This window comes from Leptonychotes weddellii, chromosome 6, assembly GCF_054177405.1.
Source record: "Leptonychotes weddellii isolate Sample4059 chromosome 6, ASM5417740v2, whole genome shotgun sequence".
Lineage (NCBI taxonomy): Eukaryota > Metazoa > Chordata > Mammalia > Carnivora > Phocidae > Leptonychotes > Leptonychotes weddellii.
In genome coordinates this window covers 85,638,597-85,655,778 of record NC_138374.1, presented here as the reverse complement: position 1 = coordinate 85,655,778, position 17,182 = coordinate 85,638,597, and the positions used below count along the sequence as shown (strand labels likewise).

The window sequence follows — 17,182 nt, the reverse complement described above, 5'->3', positions numbered from 1 at the left end:
CGTGACAAGTTATGCCAAGTCCGCATAGGTCCCCCACCCCCACCCCTTGCGTCTGTCCCTCTCCCGGTTCAGGTTGGCCACAGCCACCTGCGTCCACCGACTCCCCCTCCCAGAGCCCCCCACCCCGTTGCTTCCCGGACGCCGGCCTCCCTGGGAGGAGCAGCGCCGACGGCCCCCGGCTCTTCGCAGCCCGCTCGGCCGCCTCCCCCGCAACCCTCTCCCCCCGTGTACTTTGTTACTAGGCGCGACCTCGGGGCCGGCACGTGACCCAGAAACTTCGGAAGCCCCGGGGCGGCGGGCTGGAGGCGGAGGCGGCGGCCGAGCTCCCCCGCGCGGCGGGCTCTGCGGCCGGGAGGCGCTCGGTCCGCGCCGCGCTCGCTGCCTGTGCGTGCGGGAGCGCCGCCGGGAGCCGCGCGGAGTCGGGGAGCCCGCGGCAGCGCGCGTTCGGCGGGCGGCGCGGCGGGCCCGGCGGGCGGCGGCGCCCAGGGACGCCGGGGGCCCGCTCGCGCGCGCGGCCGCCACCCCGCCGCTACCGCTGCCGCCTGGTTACCCCGAGCCGGACGCTGCCGCCGGTCCCCACTCGGCCCACTCCTTCATCTGAATGGGAAGTTGGGGAACATGGACGGGGTCGTGCTGGCGCGGATCGCTCTCTTCTGGCTAACAGGTAGGAGTCATTTTCTACCCACGCGAATAACTTTATGTATATCCCCTCGGTGTATATGTATATCCCACCCCACCCCCACCCCCATCTCCCCCCTGGCTGGGCTTAAAGCTGCTTAGCAGGTCGGCCTTACGTGGGGGAAGGGGCTCTGTGTGTGCGTGTGTGTGTGTGTGATGGAGGAGGCGGGGGGAGAATCCCATTACAAGTGAGACGGATCGAGATGCAGGTGTTTGACTCCTTGGGCTATTGTTTGGGCATTTCCTCACCCACACAACGGTTCTTCTGGGTCTTACCCTGAGTTTGTGATGCTGTGGGCCCTGGGAAGAGCCTGGTTAGGAAAAAAAAAAAAAGGAAGAAAGAAAGCTCGGAGGAGACATTAATTAAGAGAACTGGTTTCTGGAGGTGAGGGGTGGAGGAGTGTCTCCCTAATTCCTTCCCTAGAGAAGCCAGGAGACCCAGCCGCATTCTCTCTGTGGCTCCGGGGTGCAGTGGGGCGCGGGATGAGGAAGGAGATGGGGACGGAGGCTTGATTGGTTGTGGAGTTTAGGGCCCTGCTCTCTCTCGCTTGGTACCATTTGAGGAGTGGTCCCATAGCGGAGAAGGACTTCCGAAATAAACAGCCTCCCCTCCCCCAATAAAGATAAATTGCAGAGATATTCAGAAGGTAGAGCTTCTCCTCAGCATTAAAGTCACTTCCGCTAGCTGGATACTCCGTGTTTCCCCCTCCCTTTAGTGGTGAACTTTCTCCCCACCCGCCTGCGGTCTGGAAAGTCTCTCGTTGCCTCAACCGAGGGTCCTGCGAGGTTGAGGGGCCAGTGGCCAGGCAGGGTGGCTAGCCCTGGGGGACTCACAAAGTAGCCCAGCTTGGGTGCTGGTGAGGATGGGTAGGAAGGTTCGGTAGCTTGGAAGGGGCTGAGACAAAGATTCCCAGCAAGGTGCAGACGGAGTGATGGAGGAAAGGAACAAGGGATCAGAAAGGTTTTGAGGACAGGGTGAGGGCAGTGCAGGGCAGGAGAGGAAATAGAAAATAGCACCTCCAAAAATGAAGTTCTGTCCCCTCTGGGGACACCAATCAAGATTTGGAAAAAATCAAGTCAGTAGGAAGTTTAAAATATTTAAGGCAGTCATTGAAATAGGGTAAATGTATATAGGAAGAAAAGCAAAAACTCTATTTCCCTTAGCTTCGGAATAAGATTATTGATTGCCTCAGTTTTGTTTTGTTTTTTCCTCTTTCAAATGAAGGACCCCTAACCCTGGTTCTGCTCCATGCTGGCTTTAGGTTTGGGGGATGGGGGTGGGCAGGGCTTGTCTGCAGAGTTAGCCTCTTCTCTCGGCTGCTCTGAGTTCATCCCTCCCACATTATTCAAATATGAATCATCTCTAATTTCAGGGTTTGGCTGATCCATGTCTCCCCACTCCCCTGGCCTCCCAGTGCCTTCCACTTTCACCCTCACTGATTCTGAATGTCCTTGATTTGCCTCTACTTCTATGTTACCATACTAGAAGGGAACTTAGGCCTGAAGCCTGGATCACCACCTCCCTGAGGTCAACTAGGCATCCTGGGGCAGGAGGGCTCTGAGTCCGAGATGCTCTTCCAGACACCCCAGGGTGTGCCCAAGAAAAGCACTTGAGGGATTTGCAGGGAGTGGGAGCAGAAGGGGTTCATATGGCCCTGCTAGATGGCTAACAGCTTTTTATGAGCTGCAATCACATCATTGGAAGGGGCCACAGGCCATCTAGGCCAGCCCTCTCAGTTTATAGAAATGGAGGCCCAGAGAAGTGATAGGCACACAGCAAAGGTGAGATGGAGCAGGGACTCGAACCCAGTTCTCTGAACCCCAGGCCAGTCCCATTTGCATTCTTCTGAGCTGCCTCTCTGGGGTTTTTTCATTGCAGGGGGTTCTGTTTTGTGTTTATTTTGAGGGGAGTTGCTGCTTTGTCCGTGTCTTCTTTGCTCCGTACCTGGAGAGGTGGCCCCCAGCCTGGTGGCAGGCAACAGGTCAGTTACGAGGGCCAGCTCAGCTGTCTGATGGCTGGGCTTCTGTGCTCTGCACGTGGGGCTGGCTCTCAAGATCCCATCGAGCATGGCGGGCATCCCCTGCTCCCAGCTTCGGCTTCCCCCCTCATCCCCTCAGGCTGTCAGGTGTGCAGCTGGACAAGCCGCCTCTCAGCCTCAGCAGAGTAGAGTAGCTAACAATGGCGGCTGGGGGGTGGGGGTGGGTGAGGAGCAGTCAAGGATGAGATGGATTCAGACTCATCGTTCACAGAAAAGCCATGAGAGGAAAGGTAAGAAATTTCCGTCCGGCCCAATCAATGAATTCTCTCTTGAGGGGGTTGTACAAAGGGAGGGAGAAAGGGAAGGACAGATTAAAAATGAGTCAGAGAGCTGGGAGGAGGGGGGTAGGGACGGGACACATTCATTCTCCTTCTCCCTCCCTTTCTCCTCCCCCCCTTTTCTCTTCCTGTCCTCCCTTCGCCCTCCCCTGTTTGTCTCTTTTAATGCAGGCTGAGCAATTTCTAATCAACCCTTTAGTTTTTTTCCCCCTCGGTCTCAGGCAGCTCCTTCCTTGTCTTTATTGCTAAAGTCTGCCTCATGATTTCTTATTGTCATTGTGATGCTGCTTCCTGTAATAAATTGTTGTTGTTCTGAACCAACACAATGCTTCTCAGCTGCTGTTTGAGCAACAGGTGCCATCCGGCAGTAGGACCTGAAGGAGGGTTCACTCGGTCTTTGTTCCTGAATTCGGATGGCGTCTCCTCCTTTCCTGGCGGGAGAGGCTGTGAGAAACCCTGGCGCTGGGTCCCCTCGGCGAACACACTCACAGGCGGGAGCAGGCGATGCGTTTTCCTGGAGACTCCTGGGTCTCGCTGTGATGAAGATTGCTTGCTCTATTAGCATTTCTTTTGGTAGCCTTTGGATTTTATTCATTCATCTATTCATCCACTCTGCAGGCACATATTAAATTCCTGGGCTTGCTAAGCGTTAGGATAGGTGCCGAGGATAAAGAGAGAGAAAAGACACAGTCCTTCTCCTCCAAGGGTTGTCAGTCGAGTCAGTGACTCAAGTGAGTTTTCTGGTGATTTTGATTTGGGAGCAGAAGGTCTTCCGATGAGAGCTGTGAGCCACACAGGGGCCAGGAGAGCATGGAGGGGGCACCCCCAAGCCAAGCCTGAAGTGGAGATTGGAGCCATCGTGAAGGGAACTCCTAGGAGAGGTGGTGGCTGAGGGAAGACAGGTGTTCACACCTCGTCAGTGGCTGAGTTACCACCACGTCCAGGCATGGTGCTGGGGTTAATAAGATGAGTAAGACACAGCCCTGCCTTCCAGCACTCGCAGGCTGGTGGCAGGACACAGTGATGGAGTAGCCTGTGCCCAGGCAATAAGGGAGATCTGCACCAAGTGCTGTGGGGTGCTTCACGGTGGCTCCTAACCCAGCCTGCGGCGGGGGTAAGGAGGTGTCCAGGGGTGTTTGTTACCTGTTCTGGTTTGCATTCCGGTGGATACATGGTGACTGTGTGCCGAGAGGCTCGGATGCAGAGAGTTAAAGCGTTAATATTAGCCCTGGAGAAGGAAGAGTCGCTTTCAGAGACTGCTGACACCTCAACTTCTACTGTCCCCTTCCCTGTCCTGCACACCTTTCAATTTCTCTCCCTCTTCTGTTCTTCTTTCCCCTGCAGAAGAGACCTTGCTCTTACCAGAGCATCTTCTTTCAGCACTCTATCACAGCCCTCCCCACTCCCCTCCTTCTCTCAGCCAGATGCTTCTCTCTGGACCAGAGGAGGGGGCTTGTCTCAGTTATCCCTCTTTAGATTTTAGACTCACATGATTCTGCTGGTTGGCTAGTTTCTACAGACTTGGAATTATTACTAGTAGCAGTCTTAGTGCAATACTATGCTTGTAGTCTTAGTGCAAGTACTTAGTGCTCAGTACAGTGTTCCTAGTGTCAGTACCAGGACTTGGTTGGTGGAAGGAACCCTGACCTGGGAGTTAAGGATTGGTTTCTAGTCCTACTTGCTCCATAGACTGACTGTGTAACCATGGGATCTGGGTCTCATAATCTGTTGAATGAGATGACTTCTGAAGTCACTTTCAGCTCTAAGATGCTATGGTTTAGAATCTTTTCTCCATTTAATTTTGATGAGTTGGAAGTCACAACTAAAGAGTGACAGGTCCAGTCTTCCTTTTGTAATTCACCCAGTGAAAAGCCCTTTTTTTCAGCCTTTCCCTGATCATTAATGATTGGAATGAAAGACACCAGCTGGGGAGGGAGAGCTGTTGTTAGGATTTTCAGGGGAACAGATGGAATAGCACTCAGGGCTTGGTGGATAGGAGAGGGTCCACTCCGAACGATGAAATGTGGTCATACTGGGACTGGTAAAGGATGGCAAGCACTTTGGACCAGGTGGGATGCATCCCACTATAGCCAACATGGCCCCAGGATGTCCCTTCTAGTCTCAGTTCACCTTTTCACGCCTTCCAACATTTTAGCTTTTATGCCTTTTTTTTCCCCAATCAAGAATATAAAAAAGGTATGATGTGGTTGTTGTTCTTGCTTATTTATATGCTATAATGCTTTTCTGTATGTTAAAGGACTTTCATCTACATTATGCCTTTTGATCATTCTAAGCAAGAATGGCTGATACTGCCTCCTTCTACGTAAGAAGACAGAGGCTCAGAGAATACATAACTTGTCCAAGTCCATGGTATCTTATTGATTAAAAGAATAAGAAACAGTATCGCTGACTTAACATGACTTGGTTGTGTCAAGGGCCAGAATCCAAGGGAAATATTCTTTTCTGCTTACGGTGGGTCAAAGTAGAACTCTTGATTTAAGTGAACATACCTGGTGTCTGTTACGGGGCACTGGGTAGTGAGGCTCAGAATTCATAGAACTCAGGGAAATATTGCAGGGAAAAGTGAGAAAAAAATAGCATTTAGATTTTCCAATTAAATTCTAAGATCTAAAGGAAAGGCGTAAATGAGAAGTGAGGCACAGGAGAGCAGAGGATGTGACCCAGTGACAGCAGACACTGCTGGCATCTCAGAGCCCATCTGGGACTAGGGGCTGGTGCTGTGCACCCAGGAACCACACAGGATGTTAGCTGTGGCATATGTATGCTTAACATTTTGGTCTTCGAGATAGCTTTTGGCTCTCTGAAAGTGAAAGAAGGCATTTTGGATGACTCGTGTTCTTTATGGGCCCAGAAACAAAGAAGAACCCAGAAGAACGTGCTGCTTCCCCTGTTCTCCTGCAGTGTCCACTGTCCTGCAGGAAGTGGTGCTCTGCATTAGGAGTAGAACCCTCCATTCGCCTGGGATCCTGCATCATCACTCCTCCCGTGCCCTTGGCTCATCGGGAGGCAGACTCAGAGGCAGTGCAGGGAGAGGGATGAGATTCAAACTGACCTGGATTTGAATACTAGCTTAATATTTTACCTTATTTTCTTTGGCTTTAAAAATGGGAAATTAGTGTACCTTACAGGGTTGTTGTGATAATTAAAGTGGAATTATGTAAAACTCCTAGCACAATGTTTGGTACACAGTAGGCCCTCAATACTAACTGTGAGCCCCAAATAGGTATATTAGTCAGCATTTTGATACAGCAATGAGCAACCTCCAAATCTCAACATTTAGTTCTTGCTCATATTACAGGGGAGCTGAAGTCAGCTGCGAGTCAGTTGTGAATTGGCTAGAATTGGTAGACTTGGCTCAGTTCCAAATGTTTATTCTTATTCTGAGACCCAGGACGAAGGATCAGCCACTGTCTGGGCGTGCTTTGTTGTGGCAGAGGGCTCAAGAGGGCAGCGGGAGGGCCTAGAGTGACCGGAGCCAAAGCATGCACGTGCCTTTTAAGCTTCTGCTTGGACATGTCTTATGGCATGCATGTCATGCAGAAAAGCCCAGGGTTTTTGGAGTGTTAAGTGCACTCTGCCTATAGGGAACAAGGCAAGAGTCCGGAGGGAAAACTAATTGGGAACAACCAATATGATCTATTAACTAGGTTAAATCATTCGACAAATGTGTCGAGTACTTACTATGTAGCAGAGTCTTTAAAAGGCTGCAGGGGAGAGTTTGTTGTTGATGACAGAGACAGACAGCTAAATAGGAAATTCTCAGACAAATGCGATGTCCTTCTCTGGGGTGCCGTGACTGCAGTAAGAGCAAGAAGAAACTTCTAGAGGGAGTGATAGCTGAGCAAGTTTGGAGGGATACGTAGGAATTGCTAGGGGGAAAGTGGGATGGAAGAAGGGGAATTTACAGAGGGAACAGCATGTGCAAAAGCCAAGAATCAGGGAGGATGTGATTTCTGAAAATTACAAATATTTTAGTATGGTTGGGGAATGAAAGAGAGTGGCCCTCTGTGAAAGGGGGCGAGTTGTCCCTTGTGCTCCTAAAGTGGCTGGAAGGAGTCTTTAAAAGGATCAGAGCAAAGGTGTGCCATGATCAGATGTGCATTTTGGAAATCTCATTTGGACCACAGTGTGGAGAGTGGGTTAGAGGTGGGCAAACTTGCAGCAGAGACTATCCGGGAGACTCCTGTGGAAAGAGAGACAAGGCATAGTGAGAGCCCAAAGTCACAGGGTGCAGTGGGGATGGGAGAGGTGGGCCGAGTGGCTGGAGATGGAGGAGTAGTGGTAGCATGGTTGGATGTGCAGGTTGAAGGGGCAGGAGTGTCAAACATACCTTCAGGTTTGTGGCTTGGGATTGCTGGGGGTGGCATTTATGGGCATGAACTAATACAGGAGGAGAAACATGTAAGGGAGGGAGATAAAGGTTTAATATTTTGCATTTTACTAAAGTACAGTCTAAGGTGCTGTAACAAAGAGAATCTAAAATACAGTAAGTCACACAAAATAATTTCTTTCTCTCTCCTCTAACAGTCCAGACCTCCTGGTGGTGAGTCTACCATTCCCAACATGCGGCTGCCAAGACTGCTCCCATGAGAGCCATTCTCAGCCCGTTGGAGCAAGGAAAGCAGAGGGCCAGGGCATGCAGCTTGTGATGCACCTTTAGGAAGGTGGCCTAGAAGTTGTACATGTCACTTCTCCTCATGTACCTTCATCCTGAATATATGGTCACAACTGGCTACAGAGAAGCTAGGAAACGTAGTACTTAGTTGGGTTGGCTGGCTGTATTAAGACCTGGGAAGTTCCTTTCCTAATGGAAGGGGACAGTTAGTGTCTCCTTCTATAGAGCGACACATTGGAGGTGGCTGTGTAACATCCACACGGAGAATGAGGTTATGTATTTGGGTCTGGAGCTCAGGTGAGAGGTCTAAACTGGAAACACAGATAACAAGGTGGTAGAGGTTGATCAGAACTTTCTTATGGGAGTTTCCTCTGTCCAAAGAGCTGGTCCATCCCAGAAAGCTGACCCACCCAATGAACCAGGACAGTTTCCAAAGTACATCTGCCTTGCAGGATAGGGACTAACCTCTTTTAGTGCAGCTTTGGTCCCATTGGAACAGTAGGTAGGCCAGCTAGACATTACTCATGAGCTCATTTCAGATCTCTGGAAGACACGGCAAATGAGACAGAAAAGAGATATGCTTCTGGCTTTTATCTGCACAGTGGCAGCTGAGAATGGGAAAGCATGGCTCAGTTGGACACACAGGACATATGCTTAATGAATGGCAAGCTCAGTGTGCAAGAGTACCAGAGTTATGGGTAGCAAACAATAACTAGGCCATGAGCAAAGCCTACTTGGGCAAGGGCAGCACTGGTGTTTACCATAGCTATTGGTGCCTTTGGGGACTATTGGGGAGAAAATATACAAGAATGCTGTCATATTTTAAAAAAATCTCCAAATGGTACGTCTTGTCACCCTAACCGTAAAATGGATCGAGCAATCAGGTGTCATGATAGCAAACAAGAGAAGCTTATCCTGGCCAATTTAGGTAGGAAAGGAACTTGCTGGAAGGCAGCTGATTAACTTAGAGAGCCAGTGGGAAAGCTGGATAATCAGGCTTAGGTATTAGGCAAATACCAAGGGAATGTCTACGATTCTTTGTAAAGTCTTTTTATTTTATTTTTTAACCCAGGTATATCAGGAAGATGAATGGTTCCTATTTTTTTGGAGGGGGGGGAAGATCCAATCTGCATTCTCTTTACCTTTAAACCTTGAGCCTGCAGGGCAACATTTCTCCAAATACTTTGCTCCCATCCTGACAATGCTACTGGGGGATGGACAGGCTTTATTTCCTCATCTAGACTATGGACCAAACCCAGAGGAGATGTGTGGATACTTCATATTCATCTCCTACATTTAGAAAACCTGCCTATCAGTTGCCCCCAAGCAGTGTCTTAAGAAACTGAGACAATATGTTAAAAGTGTGAAGACAAAAGATAAATTTCTTAAAGATCATCTAACTTGAAGGCAGGAAAAGGAAGATTTGTATTGTCATCCTGAATGAAGAGAAACCTTAGGAATCTGAAGGCCAAGATATGCTGGGAAACATGTATTCTGAGGTCAAAATCCCACTTCTGGGACTTTAAGACTTAAAAGATGGATTAGCTGTATACAAAATTTTAAAGATGCCCATCTTTACAACGATGATTTTCCATGACCTTCAACAGTAATCTTTGTTTCTATAAAATGGGGCTATGCAGGGTGCCTGGGTGGCTTAGTCAGTTAAACATCTGCCTTCGGCTCAGGTCATGATCTCAGGGTCCTGGGATCGAGTCCCACGTCCGTCTCCCTGCTCAGCGGGGAGCCTGCTTCTCCCTCTGTCCTTGCCCCTCCTCCTTGCTTGTGTGTGCTCTCTCTCAAATAAATAAATAAAATATTTAAAATAAAATAAAATAAAATGGGGCTGTGCTTATAGGTCTCCCTCTCAAAGATGCTGGCAGGCAGGAATAGCTTACCAGTTGAGGAGTGGGGAAAAGGAATTTGCTTTGGGAAAAAAAATGAAAATGCTAAAATAAGAACAGCTTTGCTTTAGATACTGCTTTTGTTATTCTTGCAAGAACACAGTTCCTTGTGTGTAGAATTCTTTTCTTTTACATGAGAATTGGGGCAGGACCTTATTTTGCCGCACGAAGGGAGGCATTGTCTGCACTTGGAGCTGATCTTCCTTGGCCTAGTGACTAGCTGAGTTGGGGGCTACTCTCTGAGCTGTCACTCACACTCTACTTTTAGGCAGCTTTTCTAGTTATTCGTCAGAATCCATTCTCTGCACTGGGAATAACCTGCTAAGAAAGGTCATTCAGACTCACTCCTTCATTTATTCTTTCATTCTTTGATTCATTCCACATTGTGTGAGCTTCACCCATATTCTGTGGCTTTGCTCTGCACTGGGGATCAGAGTCAACCAAATCCTGGTCCCTGCCCTCAGGGACCTTAGAGTTAGAAATTAAGTTTATATTCAATTTCTCAAGATCCGGGACTGGTCTTGCAATTGATTTTTCCCAAAACTTAACATAGTGTTTTAAAATATGTTTTTGATTGAATTTGAATTAGATAGTCAAGGGCAGTTTCTCTGTTCATTAAGGGCACAGTAAAAACTATAGGAATTGTCTGGGAGTCTGAGAATGAGGATTCCCTCCTCTGCAAATGCACAAGAGAACATAATCTCCAGTCTTCACACATGACCTTCAATATGCTGTCTGGTGCAGCTTTCAGTCAGGAATCCTAATTTTTATGGATGCCATCTATACGGGATGATCCCTTACCTTGCTGCACTTCTTTTTCTGTCTTTTGCTCTCTTCCCTACCCGTTTCTCTCCAGTGTTCTACAACACTCGCTTTCGTTTGTAGGATGAAATGCAGATTCTTTCCTCACCTCTGTAAATCTCTTTATAAGAGCACTGACACAGAGGTCCCTTACAGTGTCACAGGTGCCTGGACTCAGAGTCCCAGCCTTGCAGGACCCACACTCAGTGCTTCTCTCTCTCTGGCTGCCAGGGCCTCCTTCGATTACATGCTCTTGTGTTTCTCCAGGTGAAAGGAATAACAGATTGATAGTTAAAGAATGAAAACGATTTTCATATGTCTGGGGTGTGCTTGGGGGCCAAATCACAGGGAAGACCTTATATGCCATGTCTAGGCATTCGGATCTTATCTTGGAAATCAGTGGAGGCCTTAAAGCACGGGATGGACATGATTAGATATGTTAAAAAAAATTCTAGATAAAAAGTGTGGAGAATGTACTGGGCTGGAAGTACAGAGGCCACTTAGGAGGCTATTGTAAGACTGAGGAGGTAATGAAGGCCTATGTAAAGTTATGGTTAAGAACTTTGCAGCCAGTCAGCCTGGGTTCATGCCTGAACATACATTCTCTGAGATCCAGGTTCTTCATCTATAAAATGAGTATGATAATAGTACCTACTTTATAGAATTTTTTGAAAAAATTCATTAAGATTCATTAAGATTCATGAATAATGCTTAACGCAATTTCTGACACATAGCAAGCATTTCATAATTAATATCTAGTAGAAGGAATAGAAACCTAATTTAAGGAGGTGGCAATGGAAATAAGGAAGGGTCAAATTTGGGAGATGTTGAGATTTAGTGACCAACCAAATGTATTCGGGGACAGAGAGGAAATCATCAAAGCTATGATTTCGATCTGGTGATAGGATGGGGATATACTGGCAAAGGAGCTAGAGGGGGGCGGGAAGGATTGCTTTATAAGCAAGGAGCAGGGGAAAAGAGATTATGACTGGGGTTAGACATGTTGAATTTGAAGTATCTGTTGAAACATGCAGATGAGGCTTCAGAGAGTTGAGGGTCTGAGACATAATGATAGTTGGAACTACGGGAAAGAATAAGATTTCTTAGATCAAATGCACAGATGAACACCACAAAGAGGCTGAATATTTTTGTTTACCAGGCATACAAAAACATTCTTATTAGCCTATATACACCCCAGCATAAGAAGTACTAGGTTTTGGCGTCTGACAAGTGGTGAAATAGAAAAAACTCTGTAGGAAGTAGAATCAATGCTCAGGACCCTAACCTCACCCCAGGGCAGATCTCTTGGAAATGGGAACCAGAGGGAGGGTGTTCCCAGGCCAGATCTCAGTGTGCATGTGGGCTTGTCCATCTTAGTTTTCACCCAAATTATGCACCATCTCTGAGGGGCCTGATCTGGAGGTAGGAATGGAGGTTCCATGAGAGGTGTTTTTTGAAGTGGGGTGGTTAGCCACATCAGTTTTAGATTTGGTTCAGTCATGTGTAAGGGATATAGAAAACAATACCAAATCCTCTGGAGAAGGGGCTGGTATCGTGGCCCAGGCAAGCAGGCTGGAGCTCAGTCTCAGTTGGGCAAATGGTTTGCGAATCAGGAAGAAACAGTCCAAGATAAACACAGGTTAAGGGAAAGAGATGCTGCTTAGTGGGTTTAAGGAATCCAAGCCTTCACCTGGAATTCAGGGTTAGGGCCAGAAGAGCAATTCTAGATCCCACCCTTCAATGGGAATGGGGTTCCTAGTAGGCATGGTCAGGGCAGGCTCAAGAATTGGGTGGCATTCATCCTACAGTGTGAAGTTTATAGAGCTAAAGCAGAGACTGGAATTTTCAACTTTCTCTCTAACTCTTCATTCTTATTTTCCTTAAAGGTCCAATAAACTGGCCTTTCCTTGAAATTTCCAGTCCTGTCCTCTCCAGTTGTCTAACTCCATCCTTAGCTTAGAGCCCCAGGGTTCCCATTATACCTGCACATATGTACACATGGTTACCCTCCATTTTCTGATTTCCAGGAGGTGCATAAGGGTTTGTGCCATGATGGGCACACCCAGGCACTGCCACTATTGAACTTATAATTACCTATCCTAGCATTCCTGTGCAATTTTGCCCATTCTGCACTATACACATTCAGCATCTCCCATCTTGATATCTGTGCTCACCTAGCTCTAGGTTCATAGCTTCACAGAAGTCAACAGACTGTTCTTGACAGTAGCAGCAACAGCTATATTTATTGAGTGTTTACCATGTACCATATTATCCTAAGTGCTTAGGTTAAAATTTCATTTAACCCTCAGTCAACTCTGTAAGGTAGTTACAATTATTATGTACCAGTGAGGAAATATTTACCAGTGAGGAAACTGAAATTCATGAGTTGAGAAATTTGCCTTAGGTCATGCAGCTAGGAAGTGGTAAAGCTTGGATTCTAATTTAGGACTAACTCCAAAACCCATGCCATTAACTATCACGTTATAAAAAGGCAGATGTTTCTGACACTGTATTCCTTATTCTTTGGAGCATGAATTTATATTGTATGTCATGGAATAAGCTGAGAACCAACTAATCTCTATTAATAATTAGGAGAGTCCAAGGGCGCCTGGGTGGCTCAGTCAATTAAGCGTCCAACTCTTGATTTCGGCTCAGGTCATTATCTCAGGGTTGTGAGATCCAGCCCCACGTCGGGTTCCATGCTGGGTGTGGAGCCTGCTTGAGATTCTCTCTTTCCCTCTCCCTCTGCCCCTCCCCCCCCTTAAAAAAAATTAGGGGAATCCAATGGCTTGGTCAAGTTAGGCTAATCTCATTAACAGAGAACAGAGCTGGGAAAGGAGGTTATTCTTAGTAATCACCTAATGAACAAAACCCCACACTTAACTCTGTCAAAAAACAAATAAACAAACAAACAAACAAAAACCCTGATGAAATAAAACAAACAGAAAACAACACTTTTATTTAGCAGCTGCCTCCTTCGCTGGTTTTATTTATCCTACAAAGGCTAGGAAATGTGATTTCCCAGGTATAGCCTGAATAGGTAGCAGAGAAGAAAGGTGGCGTGGTCAAGTACAAAGCGTTGTACTGGGAACAGTGCCTGTGGTTGGTTATCCAGCCTCAACCACTGCTAATTGAAGTCCTTTGACTTCTGCCCCTTTTTTGTTACCTAGAAAATTGGAGTGTGAATAAGGATTTGGGGAAGAATTACAAAGTTAAGAATTAATGCAGTAGAGTTTAAGGAGAAACTGTAAAGAAATTTCTTTTCCCAGTCCAGCTCTGTGAGTTAGGGAGCAGTGGAATTAGCACATCAATATTTGGGGGGTGGTGGAAGGAAACAATGGAGCCTAGAAACTGACAGTGAGCTTCCAGAGAGGACTTATTTGCCCCTTGATGGGGCTGATCTACATATTCTGGCTGTAATCAAAGCTATTGGTGGTGAATGTTCATGGAGATTCAGGAGCCTCAGTGTGGGAGGTGAGGGAAAAGGCAGGACATGGGAGGGAGGATTAGTCAAGAGTACTAGGCATGGTCACAGTGCTCTGCTCTAGAATCTCCTCCCGGCAAGTTGTTTGTTAACAACCCTGTGAATAAGGATTATGAGGCTCATTTTGTAAGTGAGGACTGCTTAAGAGACTTCAGTAAGGCCTCATTGCTAATCGTTGGCCAGATGGGATTCAAAGCCCCATCTATGTGATTTCAATGCTATTTTACTATACTGTGCTATTTATGACACATTTAACTGGTTTTCTCTACAAAATCCTAGAAATTCCCATAGTAATAGTCATTCATTTGTGCATGCATTCCGTCATTTATTCTATAGTGCTTGGTAGGTTCAAAACACTAAGATTTGGTAAATCTCAAATACTCGCACTTCCTCATTCCACAGAATGCAGAAACTGTTTTCTCCCCAGAAGAATTAGAACCTGGTTTCTCATAATGGAGAGACACTGGTCTGGAAATCAGAAGACATGAGCACAAATGCGGTATTTTGCCCTTGTCGAGGGTGCTTCATAGGAGACATTCATAAATAAATGTATGTTTGAACCATAAGAGTGAGTGTGATGCCTAGTGTCATTTTGAACACTGGCCGTAATAAAGGATGGAAGGTGCCCCATGGAAACTAGTCCTTCCTTGTGTGTCTCAAGTCCACTGTAATTCTAGGGCGAAACTTTCTGTCTCAAGCTTCCTGAAGCTGACTTGGCAGGCTCCTGGATTTAATTCAGAACCTCTTTATAGTGTCTTTTAATTCATATTCCTTTTTTCTGCCTCTCATCATCATTCTGTTTCTGCTTCTAATGTCAGATCAAGCTAGAAACTCTTGCCTCTCCCATTCAATTGAGAAAGTTAAGTTCTCTTTTCTTGGAATTTCTAGATCTCACCATTGAGTTAATAGAGACCTTTTGCCTCTCAAACACTCCCCTGGTCTACCATTCACTGCAATTTCCCTTTCTTGGACACCAGGCCTCAGGTTGGATCTTTTCACCACTTACACTTCTCTTCTGCTTTCTAGCCGTTTTTTTCCTCACTTTTTTCTGATTACCCTTCAAAGCTTTTGAACTTAGTCTACTTCTTTTGATCTGAAAATCTTCATTTCTCTTAAAGCTTTCATTTTTCCCTTCATCTCTGTCCCCTTTGCTTGGTTATCAGCTGGAAGGGAGGTCACTTCCTCCTGAAGTCATACTTCCCAGCTTCATGGTCTTTATTTATCAAATATTTGTTGAGTACTTCTGGGCTTCACAAGCTGGGACAGCAAGATAAGACATGTTTCTTACCTGACAAGTCTGTTAGGGGTGACAGGCATGAAAAGAAATACTTGCAAAGTAATTATAAGAAATGTCTAGAAGAGGATGCTGAGGTTCTGATGGCACAAAGGAGGAGGTGACTAATGAATTGAGGGTCAGAGAAGGCCTACAGAAAGCCTTTAACCTGGGCTTTGAAAGGTGGAAAAGAGTTTCCAAGGAAAGAAGTGAGGAAAAAGCATTCCAGAAACCAGGAGTGTCATGTGCAAAGGCCTAGAGGTGTGAGATAGCAAGTCCCACTTGGGGAAATTGTTACTTGTTTGGTTATTCTTGGTGCTCACATAGAGGTGCCACCAGAAGTGAGGTTGAGGAGGTAAGAGGGACTAGATGACGGGGCATCTTCAATGCCTTTCCAGGAACTTTGGGTTCTATCCTGAAGGCCATGGAGGTTGAGGGAAGGGTTTTAAGAAGGAGAGCCATAGCAATCGGATTTAGAAAGATCATCTGAATTATATAGCAAGGAGAATGGATAGCATATGGGCAACTGCAGGTGGGGAGACCAGACAAGAGATTATTGTAATATAAGCAAGAAATGAAGAGGACACCAACAAAAGCAATGGTAGTGAGGTCAAAGAGGAGGGAAGATATTAAAGATGTTAAGGGGTCAAGTGGAGGGGCGCCTGGGTGGCTCAGTCAGTTAAGCGTCCGATTTCGGCTCGGGTCATGATCTCAGGGGATTGAGCCCCAGATCAGGCTCCCTGTTCAGCGGGGAGTCTGCTTCTTCCTCTCCCTCTCCCCTTCCCCTGCTTGTGCTCATGCTCTCTCTTTCTCTCTCTCAAATAAATAAAAACTTAGAGAGAGAGAGATCAAGTGGATATGGCTTAGTGACTGACTGGATATTGGGAGTGAAGGCAGGTTTCTGGACAACACGACCAGATGGATGTGGATGCCATTAACAGTGATGGAGAAAGCGGGAAGGGACAGGTGAGGGAGGTGAGGTGAGAGGTATGACTGTGTGGTGTGAGGTGAGGTCCGGAATGTGCATACCATTTGGATATATTCATTCTGTTTTGCAGCCATGGCTGATGGCCTTCAAGTCACGGTGCTTGACAAGAAGAAGGTGGCCATGCTTTTTCAGCCCACTGTGCTTCGCTGCCACTTCTCCACGTCCTCCCATCAGCCTGCAGTCGTGCAGTGGAAGTTCAAATCCTACTGCCAGGATCGCATGGGGGAGTCCTTGGGCATGTCCTCTCCCCGGGCCCAGTCTCTCAGCAAAAGAAACCTGGAATGGGACCCCTACTTGGATTGTTTAGACAGCAGGAGGACTGTTCGAGTGGTAGCTTCAAAACAGGGCTCAACCGTCACCCTGGGAGATTTCTACAGGGGCAGAGAGATCACGATTGTGCATGGTAACGGTACCTTTGCTTTGAAACCAGGAATAGAAGGGAGATTCGTTCCACTGTCCCACACACAAGGGGATGTCAGCCTCTCCGCCTTGCAACCCCTCAAGATTTTGACTTTATGGAAATAGAAGCTTCAAGAAGCCTAGCAAATTACTTAAGGGGACAGTGAGGGGAGAAAGGGTGAAGGGTGTAATATCTAGAACAGACACTGAGATGAGCTTTGGAAATGGTCTTTCTCAAACCTGACCTCTCGTCTGAGGAGCTTGTTATGAGAACTGAAGTGAAATAGATTCTAGCCAAAGAATGTCCTCAAATACACCTTGACATCAGCCTCTATGGCCCTTTCCCAAACTCAGAAGCAGACTTCCCAAGAAGTTCCTCTGCTGGGAGAAGGGATGTAAGCATACACATTACAGAACCAGGTAGATGCCTTGGCCCAAGCCCAGGTGGTTCTGTATCAGTTCTACCCTTTCTTCTGCTCCCTAAAGTATTAGACAAGAAAAGGGCCTACGAGTCTGACCTGATCTATTTGACCATTTGAATTTTGAAGAACTCCTGTGAAGCCAGCTCATTTCTAGGAGTCCAGAGTAATTCTGGAATGTATCTGGCTTTTGGGGGCTTCTGCAGACCTGGTTAGTTGAAAGCAGTCTTCTATTCCCAAAACTGGACCAGGACTAGACCACTTTCTGGGGACGCCCTAAGTCTTT

The 17,182-nt window shown here is 47.0% G+C and overlaps 1 protein-coding gene across 8 annotated transcripts in view; it reads left to right on the top strand.

The window, feature by feature from the left end:
• The first annotated feature begins 516 nt into the window (after window positions 1-516).
• The window catches only part of ILDR2 (immunoglobulin like domain containing receptor 2), a 60,505-nt gene continuing 43,839 nt past the window's right edge, over window positions 517-17,182 (top strand). For 7 of the 8 annotated variants that reach the window (XM_081824522.1, XM_081824519.1, XM_081824517.1 and 4 more), the window contains exons 1-2: window positions 517-664; window positions 16,149-16,481. In XM_081824522.1, coding sequence (XP_081680648.1) covers window positions 619-664; window positions 16,149-16,481 — 379 coding nt within the window. In that variant the 5' untranslated portion in view covers window positions 517-618. Of the gene's footprint in view, window positions 665-2,556; window positions 2,661-16,148; window positions 16,482-17,182 lie in introns of those variants that run through there. The other variant, XM_081824516.1, reaches the window with a different exon arrangement.